General features: G+C 35.1%; 2 protein-coding genes across 2 annotated transcripts; both read left to right on the top strand.

The window, feature by feature from the left end:
- Positions 1–1040: 1040 nt before the first annotated feature.
- Positions 1041–5707, top strand: LOC129314428 (MLO-like protein 6). The gene is made up of 15 exons (XM_054957871.1): positions 1041–1185; positions 1272–1329; positions 1420–1670; positions 1798–1914; positions 2020–2080; positions 2210–2298; positions 3480–3554; positions 3773–3867; positions 4039–4088; positions 4215–4255; positions 4365–4538; positions 4668–4703; positions 4825–4892; positions 4980–5040; positions 5128–5707. The coding sequence occupies exons 1-15, from the start codon at positions 1063–1065 to the stop codon at positions 5548–5550; spliced, it is 1722 nt and encodes a 573-aa protein (XP_054813846.1). The 5' UTR covers positions 1041–1062; the 3' UTR covers positions 5551–5707.
- Positions 5708–6220: 513 nt separating this feature from the next.
- Positions 6221–6873, top strand: LOC129312757 (protein transport protein Sec61 subunit beta-like). The gene has a single exon (XM_054955450.1). The coding sequence runs from the start codon at positions 6240–6242 to the stop codon at positions 6573–6575; it is 336 nt and encodes a 111-aa protein (XP_054811425.1). The 5' UTR covers positions 6221–6239; the 3' UTR covers positions 6576–6873.
- Positions 6874–12254: the final 5381 nt, after the last annotated feature.

Below are 12254 nucleotides of genomic sequence, written 5' to 3' on the forward strand. Positions count from 1 at the left end.
AAAATTTATTTATTCTTAATCCATCTTTTAATTTCTAAATGTGGGACTTATTTGATTTCTTCTCTAATATAATCCTAGCACGTATCACAAGTTAAAGTTGGAGTTGCTTAATCATTAGGAACAATGGAAGCCAACGACAAAATAAATGAATTATGAATGTTTTTCAAATTTTAACTGAGAACCCAAATATTCATATTTAATGTTTAAAAATACTAAGTGTAACAGTTATAAAAATTTGCAAAAGACGACTTTGCTTTTTCCACATTGTGCATATCTTTGATCATTAAAGATGCACATTTGATTATTAAAATTTGGAAATCAAATTGTAAATGCATTATAATGAAATTATAAAATTGAGAGCCAAACTTACAAATCTTTAGAACGGTTAGACTTATTATAATTGAAAACACTAAGAGACTTTATTAGCACTTTGAAATTAATAAAAATTTAACTTGAATTAGGTAGTCTCTTTGAACTTAACTATCATTCTTCCTACTATTTATTATTTTTTACTGTTGGATCGTGCATTTAATTAAGTCTTCTTATTGCGCATTTAACTTTTCTTCGCTTCTGGTCAAAAATACTTTTCTTCGCATTCCAAGTCAACTCATTCCAACTCGTTCTTCCCTCTCATATTTCTTTCTTTACATAGTTATTAAGAAATCGAAACAATCAATATTCAGTATTCTCCAACTTTTATAATAATATAAAGAGGAAATTATTTCCGTTTCCAGTAATTAGTCTTTTGATTACATCTTTATTAATGTTTTCTGGCGTACTATTCATGAGCTCAGAACATACAATTCAACCTTTCAAAAATTTTTAGCCCCCGTACACGTCATATTCTTACTAACATTAATACTTCAAACTTCCATACGGTGCATCTACATATCTGCTCTGCATTCTTACTCACAGACCTGCTTCTGGTCGTATATATGTACATATATATATATATATATATATGCATGTATCATCATCATCAGCAGCAGCAGCAGCAGCAGTTTTGGTGTATTTAGGTTCTGAACTCTGCAATTAATTGAGGTGACGGGGGAGATCAGAGCCATGGCAGGAGGAAGCGGAGGAAGAAACCTAGAGCAAACGCCGACGTGGGCGGTGGCTGTCGTTTGCTTTGTTTTAATCTTAATTTCTATTATCATTGAGCACATCATACATCTTATAGCAAAGGTATAGATGTATATAATCACGGTTCTCCAATCAAATTCATAAATGCTTCGGAATTATACTGAAAGCGTGGTACTGGAATACTGCAGTGGTTGAAGAAGAAGAAGAAAATAGCTCTGTACGAGTCATTGGAAAAGATCAAATCAGGTTCAAAATTCAAACTCTATATTGATCAGGTTCTGTTCTGGGTAACTTTAGCACGTAGTTCCCTTCTTACTTTGATGGGTACCGGTGCAGAGCTGATGTTATTGGGGTTCATATCGTTGCTGCTGACGGTAGGACAAAGTCTTATAACAAGAACATGCATATCAGAACAAGTGGCGAACACGTGGCACCCCTGCAGTGACGAATTAGATGAAGAGGAGGAACAAGCCGCCGAAGATTCTGAAACCACTGGCCGGAGATTACTGGCGGCGTTACTTGATCCTGATAGTGCAACTAGCCGTCGGGTTTTGGCTGCCGGAGGAGGAGATGACAATTGTCCCGAGGTGTGCGAAAAATTGTAAATATATGATGAGTTTGACTGATATAGAAAATATACTAGTGTGCAACAATATATATGGCAGCCTATATTTTAAGAGGATTCAATGATATTGTCCAATGATTATTGCACAGGGGAAAGTAGCGTTTGTTTCTTCAGACGGTATTCATCAGCTGCATATATTCATCTTCGTGCTGGCTTGTTTTCATGTGCTTTACTGCATTCTCACTCTGGCTTTGGGTCGTGCCAAGGTTCGTACGTACGTAAACGCACTTTCTTTTTCAAGTACGATGATCAACTTCCTCTCACCGGCCGGCTGAATTGCATGTATATTGTTTGGTTGTAATTATTTATAGATGAGAAGGTGGAAGCGATGGGAAGAGGAAACAAGAACTCTTGAATACCAGTTTACACACGGTAATTAGTGTCTGCATTTAATTAACATGGTAGGCATATTGTAGCATATGTAAATCAGAATTAGCATTTTACATCTGTTAATATTCCAAAGTCTTAATGCAGTGCTGTTTGATTGAATACATGTAACAGATCCAGAGCGATTCAGATTTGCAAAGGATACGTCATTTGGAAGAAGGCACTTGAGCTGTTGGACTAAACATCCTCTCCTCATTTGGATTGTACGTTGCTTGAGCTAATTAGCTCTCTCTCTCTCTCTCTCTCTCTCTCTCTCACACGCAAGAAAGTTGAAAAAAAAATCTAGATACTGCGTCAATATTAGTTTGTTGCTTATAGTATGAGGTTAAAGGGCAAATGAATAAATAGAGCAATGGGAAGGCACGTACGTGGTACCAATAAGTCAACAAAAAATAAAGAGAAAAATAACGGTCCCGAATGGGCAATGAGCACTTGGTGGAAACGTGGAGGGACCTTCTCCAATAATGTATCGGGACACATCATTCATTAACTATTTTAATAATTTTTTTGCCCATGCATTAATTATTTGAATATGACTAGCTAGTCCATTATGCTCTCCGGACCAAGGCTATTCTTGTCATTGTAAAAGTGTCCGTCGACGTCGTGCAATTTGTACGGCATCAGCCAAAATGAGTATACAGTGCATGAAATTTACCATTCCCTTCTCTTGTGAAGAAATAGCTACATTTTAATATACAACCTCCTGGTTCTCAGCATAAGAGTTTTGATGCAGACATTTTTTGGTTCAAAAAGAAACAACTACTCCCTCTATTTAAAAATATAAGGTATTTTTTGAGAAATTTAATATTAAAAAAATGTAAGGCATTTTTATTTTTTAATCTTTTGAAATGTAATTATTATTTTTTTTAAAAGTGTCTCTATTGATAATGACTTTATATTTATTGTGGGGTGTTTAATAGAGATAAATATGAAAAGATAGGGTTAGTTTGAAAATAGATAACTACTTTATTGAGGTGAAATATGGTTAAAATGTCTTATATTTTTACTAGAGGGAATACATTTTAATTACCTACTATATTAATTTCATTATTTCAATTATACCCTTCTTTAAATTAGGAATAATAATTAAGAATAGCTAATTATAGGTAAATGTTTAAACATTAAATTAGGAGTATTCATTTGTTAACAAAAAATCAATTTGTGATGCATTTAATAAAAAGGATATATATATATATATACATATATACATATACATATACTACTATATATGATAGGAGGGGCAAAAATTCAGCTTTTCATAGACGGATTGGTTACTCATTCACTCATATACATTCATTTTATGTTTGCGCTGCTTGCACAGAGCATTATTTATTTTACTATCTTTTAATTTATTTTTCTCCCCCCTAAACTACTTGTAATGCAGGTTTGTTTCTTTAGACAGTTCGTGAGGTCAGTTATAAAAGTAGATTACTTAACCCTGAGACATGGATTTATGATGGTAATTCTTCTCCAGCTAATTGCCCCCCTATACCCCATAATTAGCTTCATCCTAAATTCTACATTATTTTTAAACTTGTACCAGTAAGAAAATTGTTTTGCATGGACATATATACTAGTACATAGAATAATGGTTTTTTTTTTTTCTTGGGAGTCTATCTCCAACAACTAACATTCAATTCACTGAGAAAATGGGGAACTCTCGTGGAAAATATTCAGGCACATTTATCGCCTCAGAGCCAAGAGAGCTTCGATTTTCGGAAATATATCAAAAGGTCTTTAGAAGAAGACTTCAAAGTCGTCGTAGGAATCAGGTCCGTCCTTAACTTAATCTGCACGCTCAATTAAAGTTCAGAAAAAACGTATATATACTGTACTACATTCACTAGGTCCTCCTTATATATAGGTAGCCAGCCAGTGTCATTCATTCACAGTTTGATGCCAGCAGCTTCCTAACTAACTGATGATTAATCTCTAATTTTCAGTCCTCCAATCTGGGCCTTTGCTGTGTTGTTCCTCCTTTCTAACACTCATGGTAAGTAATTACAAATATCTGTCAAAAATGATGTATTAGATTCATGTGATTCCATATGTTATATCATTTAATTGGAGAAGCGATCAGTAGCGGATAATACTAATATAATATGCCATACATGAACAGGATGGTACGCTCATCTATGGTTTCCATTTATCCCTCTGGTGGTAAGTGAAAAAGTGGGTTGAACGAGGATATATAGTACTATATATGATGATAAATATTTACTATTAGACGTTATTAATGAATATTATTCGTAATTATATTTTGACGCAGATAATCTTATTGGTGGGGACGAAGCTTCAGGTGATAATAACGGAGATGGGACTTAAGATTCAAGAAAGAGGAGACGTTGTGAAGGGGGTGCCCCTTGTCCAACCTGGGGATGATCTCTTCTGGTTTAACCGACCTCGCCTCCTTCTTTACCTCATCCATTTTGTGCTCTTTCAGGTCTCACACTTTTGTACACATCAACATATATATATATATATATATATATATATATATCCATTTTGTGCTCTTTCAGTTAGTAATATTACTGATCCTGTTTCTAAATTTCCCCCCTCGCGTCCTAAACAGAATGCTTTCCAGCTCGCCTTCTTTTCATGGAGCGCGGTAAAATTATATTATACTTCCCCATTTTTCACTTTATTATTGCCCTTACTATTTGTTGATGATCATGAAGATTAATTGAATAAGTTAACACTATTTGCTGCTTTATTTTTGGTCTCATCAGTTACAATTCGGGGTGAAATCCTGTTTTCATTCGCAAAAGGAAGATGTGATCATCAGAATCACAATGGGGTAGAAACCCAAGCTCATTTTCATCAGTTAATTATATATTCATAGTTGCGATCTGAGTTAATGTATTGATGACGAATGTATCTTCAGGGTGTTCGTTCAGATCCTTTGCAGCTACGTCACTCTTCCTCTCTATGCTCTCGTAACGCAGGTATATATATACTTGAAATGAGTCTCAGAAATTTGGAGATGATCAAAATTCAAAATGAGACTGATTGAAAGACGTGCATGCATGCAGATGGGTTCGAGCATGAAGGCGACGATATTTAACGAAAGAGTAGTGGCAGCCCTCAGGAAATGGCACCACAGAGCGAGGAAGGAGGTTAAGAGGAAGCGCGGTTCGGTCGGCTCGGTGTCGGAAACGCCGTCGCCGTCGATGTCACCGGTGTCTCTCTTACGATACTACCGCAGTGAGGCGGACAGCGTGCACACGTCTCCCAGAAAAACAAGCATGGAAGCCGAATTTTCTGCATCTCCGCCGCATTACAGTAATGCAGCTTCTTCGTCTAATCATCAGCGACAAGTGGAAATGGAGCCTCAACTGGGACGTCAGCCTGGAACTCGAGCGCCTTCCTCTGCTGTGACGCAGCTTGAGATTGATATTGCTCCCAACAAAGAATTCTCCTTTGATAAACGTGTTTCCGATGAAGCGCTTAATTAATTAATTAACTTCCAAATATAAGGTGGCCCACATGTATATCAGGAATTCCCAGTTTTGTGAATGTCTATTGCCGGCTTCCTGCCAATCTTATATTTGTGTTTCTCAGTTTCTGCATCTTATTATTTTATTTTTATCTGGTTATAAAATGTTTATACGAGTAATAATTACACTCGAGGCTAAAATATTATGTGTTAGGGACAATGTTTCCATCATAATTTTTCATTCATATTCTCTTTTCTTTGTCTATTATTATTTACGTCAAAAGTGTTTAAAATGTGAAAATATATTTATTGTTCATTGCAATGAAAGTAAGTAATTAACAATTAATGGCCCCTGAAATTATTAGAGAACGCAAATGTTCCGATCACCAGAAAATTGCTGACAATGTATGTGTAACTATTATTATTGTTTAGAGAATACCACAACTGACGCGAGCGTCAATTTACTTTATCAGGACGTCAATTAACATTAGCAACGCTTTTCAAAAGAGTAGCTATTTGTCTAAAACGAAGTTGTTGCAATTCTTTGATAAGCTATTGCTACATTATGCGGCCGAATTTATATAATTCTCTACTTAATTATTATCCTTTTCCTCTATATATGCTTCCATTTGCTTCCATTACGTAATTCAAATTGCTCTGTTTTCTTCCCACCATTGCTCCCTTGGCGATATTCGCTGCTCTACGACCATGGCGAGAGGGGCATCTCAATCTCAGTCCGCCACCAGGGCCTCGACTACGCGTCCAGGAGTCGTGGCTCCTCGTGGATCCGCTGCCGCCACTGCTGGCATGCGCCGCCGTCGCATGACCGGGGCAGGTGGCTCTGGAAGCAGCTCCTGCGGGGGAGGGGGAAGTGGGAGTGGTTCCGGAGCAGGCGCCAACATGCTGAGGTTCTACACCGACGACGCCCCGGGACTGAAGATTTCGCCTACCATGGTGCTGGTGATGAGCCTGTGCTTCATCGGATTCGTTACGGCCCTCCACGTATTTGGCAAGCTCTACCGCTCTCGATCTGGCGGCGATTGAGATGACATCGGATGAGGCGCGTGGTGTTAGATCCATTGAATTTACAGTTGAGAGATCCGTTAGGGAAGCGCCATTTTCGGTTCTCCAATGGGTAAGGGAAAGGACTGTTTACGGTTTTGCTTGCTTCTTTTTTAGATTGGACTTTGTTATTTTCAGATCGGAATATGGTTGCCGAAGACAGTTTTGGCCTTACTGCGACGTTCCACTGATGGCATGCACTATTCATTATTCATGACTTATATAATTTAACCATCCAGATGGTTGTTTTTTGAGGTTTGAACCTTTCGATTGTTGTCACTTCTCAGGCACTGAATTTTTAGTTTTACTTGGTGAGGTTTTGATTTGAACGCTTAAAAGGGACCGGACTGCCGGAGGGACTATGTATCATATCAAACTCTGAAAGTGTGAACTTATAATAACAATAATAATAATGTCTTTTTACTTGCTTAAAACTTAGAATAAATTTTTAATTAAAAAAAAACTTATATACTTTGCTTTATATATACTTAAATTATTTGTATTCAATTAAATAAAGGCATGTAAATTTTTTATAAATTATTTTTTATAATAAATTCTTGTTACTAATTAAATTAATACATAAAGATTCACTTGACTTGATTTGATTTGATATAAGTATATTAAATATATAACAATAAGTATATAAGTTTTGTCCTTTTTAATTTTATATATTCAAAGTTTGTGGGGGTAAACTTAAGAACATTAATTAATCTTCCATCCTATTATTTTTTGATTTCATTGTTCGTATCCTGGAAATTCTGGACATATATATTACCATCTACTGTCCAAACAAGTCTGAACTCCTCTGCATGTGATCTTTATTACCAACACAACAATAAAATCATTACCGTTATTACTTTTCATGCTATTATAAAAGTTTGTCCATGTATGTTAATGATAATAAAATCATTAAATTGATTTTTGGGCTAAACGGCAAAAATGCCTTAGAACCTCTTTTCCAGATGTACCTAATAGTTTAAATTTTTTGGGAGTATTTTTAGTTTAAAAGTTTAAAAAAAAGCGCATGTTTGCCTTACTGTTAAATATTAAAAATGTTGACCATTAAACTCAAGTTTGATTAGGATATTTAACTATTTTGCCCTCCTTCATTTTTATATTTTTTGGTCTTTGTTTTCATTTATTAGAGGAAGAAAAGCTAAAGAATTAACTGGAGAATAAAATCAGAAACTGAACACAGAAAGAAGGAGGGCAAAATACAAAAATATCATCAGTCAAATTTTAATTTAACAGTCAATATTTTTAATATTTAATGATGGAATAAAAATGTTCTTTTTTTGAAACTTTCGAGGCAAAAATACTTCAAAAAAGTTTAGGATGCCAGAAACTCTTGAAGAAAAAATTTTAGGACATTTTTGCCCTTTAACCTTTTATTTTCCTCTCAAAACTATTTACATCCGTGACGTTCTTTTAAAAGAAAATGACAAGAAAATTCTCTTAAAATGCAAATAATAATAGGGCTCGTGGAATATGATTTCTTCTGCTCTTAAGTCTTTTGAAACTTTTAAAACATTAATGTTTTATAATGCCTTCAATTTAAAATAAATTAAAAGAAAAATAGGCATATTGAAACTTATTATTTGCAACCCCGTTTTAGTTATTGTCTAAAATAGTCATTATTTAAATCAAAATAGTCATTAATAATTACAGCACCTAGATTTCAGATTTGCAAAGGGTAAGTACTAATTACTTATCCTATTTTAATCATTGTCATAAAAAAGTAATTATTACTTAAACCAAACTCATTAATGATATTCACAACACTTCAACTTCAATGATTAAAAATTTGTAGAGTAAAACTTATCATTTTATATCTCGTTTTAGTTATTGTCATAAGAAAAATAGTTATTATTTAAACCTTAGTCAAAGTGTGTTTCTTTTTTATTTTAAATTAGGAGTATTATAGTCATTTTACAAATGACATTTTGTTACAAAGATTCCAAGGGATCTAAAAAGAATTATCATATTTTGCAAAACCTCATTGTCATTTGCATTTTTTTGGGATATTTTTCTCATTTTGACATTTTCCCTTGTTTTTATTTTTTTTTCCTTTACCAAAAAGGTAATTTCATTAGAAGGAAACTAAACTACAAACATTAATACCGAAGTAGCAAGACCTAAAAGCTGAATAAAATGTAAAAACCAAGCAAAACAACAGACAACAAAACCAACAACAAAGACCAGAAAATGACTTCTTTTTTCCTTGAAGTGGACAGAAATTTTTTTATGATATATATTGAACTATATTATAAAATAATAAACTCATTAGTATAATATAAATTTATGTAAAATCATCAAAGAATTGATTATTAGATTTTTAATATTATGAAAATGGCTCAAAATAAAAAATTTCTGTATATATAATGTGTGATATTATATTAATAAAATAGAGAAGGTTTAATGCTATTTCTAGTCAACTGATTCAATCATAAATGGTAGATTGTATTTTAAGTTGGGTAAAGGTGCTTTTTTCCCCCGATGTTTTCTCCGAAGAGCACCTAGTACTTTAACATATTTCACACAGCATTTTCACCCTTTAAGTAATTAATTCAAAGCATCCACTACCCTGACATTAACTCCTCACACGTTGATCGTTAGAATTGCTGTGTTGGACTACATTTTGACTGAAAATGTTGCGTTAGACTAAACTTTCCCTTTCTCCCTACATTGTACAATCAATCGATCAAAAAATTTCCTCTTGAAATTAATCTTGTTTCTCTCTCCCCTCCTCCATAACCACCACACAGCAAATGATAATGAAGATTACAGCATCATCGATAGCATGGACAACGTGAAAGATGAGACTAATGAAGAAGAAGAAGAGAACAACAAAGCAAATGACGGTGATAAGGTGGTTGGGTAGTACTAGTGGATGAAAGTGGTGATCGAAGGGTGTAGTTACAGCAAGAAGATGTTGGACCTAAGGGCTAAGTAGATTCAAGGACCCATCTCTTCTCTTGTTAGCCTTCTTTCCTCTCTCTCTCTCCTCCTTACTTTCTCTGCATTCATGCATGCATGCATCGCTTTTGCATGCTGTAACAAAAGGTGGTTTTCGATCCCATATAGTTAGCAAAGTAGAGGTGAAAGAGGAGGAGTTACTACATGAAGGCAATATCATTGAGAAGGATCAAGAAAGAGATGAGTCAAGGATTGACCACGTCGACGTCTTTATCCTCCCTTATTTTTGTCTTTTGAAATATAGATGGGTTAAGGGTCATATTGTTCACTTTGAAAGGCATCATCCATAGGATAATTGATAAGATCGTGATCAACACTAGAAAGGCATTGACATCAATAGTAGGGAGTGGCTTTTGTTACCGATGGAGAGAACAATAGGTTGCTATGACCTTTAAACATCTATGATTGTCACCGTTGTGACTCTAAATGCTTACCACACTACTTGTCTTCCTCACCATCTTCACCCCAAATGTCCACAACACAGCTCACCCAATTCATTACAGTTACTCCATGGTTAGGGAAGAATGTCAAAGAAGCTTGAACAAGGGGTCTTGAAAATTTGAAAAATCATTATGGGAGGCTAAGGAAGAGGTAGATCTTCGATGAAAATAGAGAGGATGAGCTTCAAGGTAGACAGTTATGAGAAGAGAGAGAGAGAGAGAGATGAAGATGTTTAGCTTCAAAGATGGCAATGGCACACTAGTGCAAAATTTGAATTCTACAAAGAACTTTTAACATCGGTTAACACGTACCCATTGTTGAAAGTAAAGGCAGTGACATTTTTATAATTTTAAACAACTTTCAACAACGGGTGCATTATACCCGTTGTTGAAAATATGCATTTAAAAATAAAAAATAAAAATATTCAACTTTCAACAGCGGGTGCAAGCCACTTACTGTTGAAAATATTAATTAAAAAAATTTGAACTTTTAACAGCAAACCTCCGACCATTGTTGAAGGTTCCATATAAAAAAATAAAAAAATGACTCTTTCAAGAGCGGGTGCACTTTTAATAGTAGGTGGAGGCCACCCGCTGTTGAAGGTTCCATTAAAAAAAATAAAAAATGCTACACTTTCAATATCGGGTGATATATCACCCGCTGTTGAAAATGATTCAAATTTTTTTATCAAATAATAAACCCGCCCCCCACTCCTCCTCTTAATTATTCATCATCTTCTTCCTCCTTCACCACACTTCACTGCCGCCTACCTTATACTTCCATCTCCTTGTTACCTCCCTCTTACTTCCCTCAGACCGTTGCCCCTCCCTTCTCCCTTGACACCTAGCCCCCCTTACAGTCGGCCCAAGCCCGTCACCCCCCTCTCCCACCTTGATGCCCCTCCCCTCCCCCCAAGACCCCCTACCCCGTCGCCCCTCACCCATCCCCCTCAACCTTCTTGACCCCCTACCCGTCACTCTCCTCCCTGCCCCTTCAGCGCCCACCCAAAAGTCCCCTGGCCCCAACTGTCACCCCCTCCCCTCCCCCTCAGCCCCCTTAAGACCCCCCACCCCATCACCCCTTACCCTCGGCCCCCTTAAAACCCCCTCCCTTACCCTATCGCCCCCTCTCCTCACCCTCTCGGCCCCCACACCCCTCCCCTCCCCCTCAGTAGTCTCATCCACTCTCTTCCATTGTTCCATTGCTCCATTATTTTAGGTACTTTTTTAATTATTATTTAATTATAATTTTATTTTTAATTATTGTTTAAATAATTATTGTTGAATTACTTTTATTATTATTTTTATGTAGACTTATTGTTGTTGGATATCTAATATTAAGAAAAAATATTCTAAAATTTTAATGATATTAATTATTGCTAAAAGTACTGTTAGTAGCTTCATAAGGCCTTAAGTTTTGCATGTGATTATTTATTTTGTGTAAAATTATAAATTTTTTTTTGTAAAATTTTTGGGAGGTCCAATTTTTAAGGGAGACTCTGCCAAATTTTTTTTAAATCTACCATTTTTCCTAAATTAATTAAAATCATAAATTAATTAGAAATTTACATTTTTTGAAATAGTTTGAAGACAATAACATGCACACTAATTTTATTGTTCTCTAGAAGGTAACATATGATTATAGTTGGATGAATGATAGACGAACAAGTGATATGTATGATAATAGTGTGAAAAAGTTTTTGGAATTTGCTAAGAAAAATGTTGTTGACAATAGTGAAAAATTCTATTGTCCTTGTATAAATTTCTTGAATGAGAGGAGACTCAATATTATTGAAATAAAAGAACACTTGATTTGTGATGGAATTTACAAGAATTATATGGTATGGATTTGACATGGTAAATGATTAAAAAACCATAATGGTACGTCTCAATATGTGAAAGTTGATAATAATCTTGGTAATGAAGTAGATATGGATGAAGATTAGTTAGAGAACATGATCCGTAATGTTGGAAAAGAGGCTTTTAAACGAACGCATGTGTATGATAACTTGTGTACTGATGCAAAGAAGCCTTTATATCCAAGGTGTACTGATTTCAATTTGTTGTCTGGGGTGTTAAAATTAGTTACGTTGAAGGCAAGAGTTGGGTGGAGTGATTAGAGTTTTATATGGTTGCTAGAGTTACTCCAAATAATGCTTCCAGAAGGAAATATACTACTAAATCATTATTATAATGTTAAGAAGATCTTGTGCTCAATGGGTATGAATTTTAAAAAGATACACGA

Source organism: Prosopis cineraria, unplaced genomic scaffold (genome assembly GCF_029017545.1).
Source record: "Prosopis cineraria cultivar Desert tree isolate PC_DT_omini unplaced genomic scaffold, ASM2901754v1 PC6, whole genome shotgun sequence".
NCBI classification, from domain to species: Eukaryota; Viridiplantae; Streptophyta; class Magnoliopsida; order Fabales; family Fabaceae; genus Prosopis; species Prosopis cineraria.

Excerpts from the sequence above, each read along its gene's own strand:
- LOC129314428 (XM_054957871.1), top strand. The coding sequence starts at position 1,063 with ATGGCAGGAGGAAGCGGAGGAAGAAACCTAGAGCAAACGCCGACGTGG. Across the intron at positions 1,671-1,797 it reads GAGATGACAATTGTCCCGAG|GGGAAAGTAGCGTTTGTTTC; the intron begins GTGTGCGAAAAA and ends ATTATTGCACAG. Across the intron at positions 4,893-4,979 it reads ATCATCAGAATCACAATGGG|GGTGTTCGTTCAGATCCTTT; the intron begins GTAGAAACCCAA and ends ATGTATCTTCAG.
- LOC129312757 (XM_054955450.1), top strand. The coding sequence starts at position 6,240 with ATGGCGAGAGGGGCATCTCAATCTCAGTCCGCCACCAGGGCCTCGACT.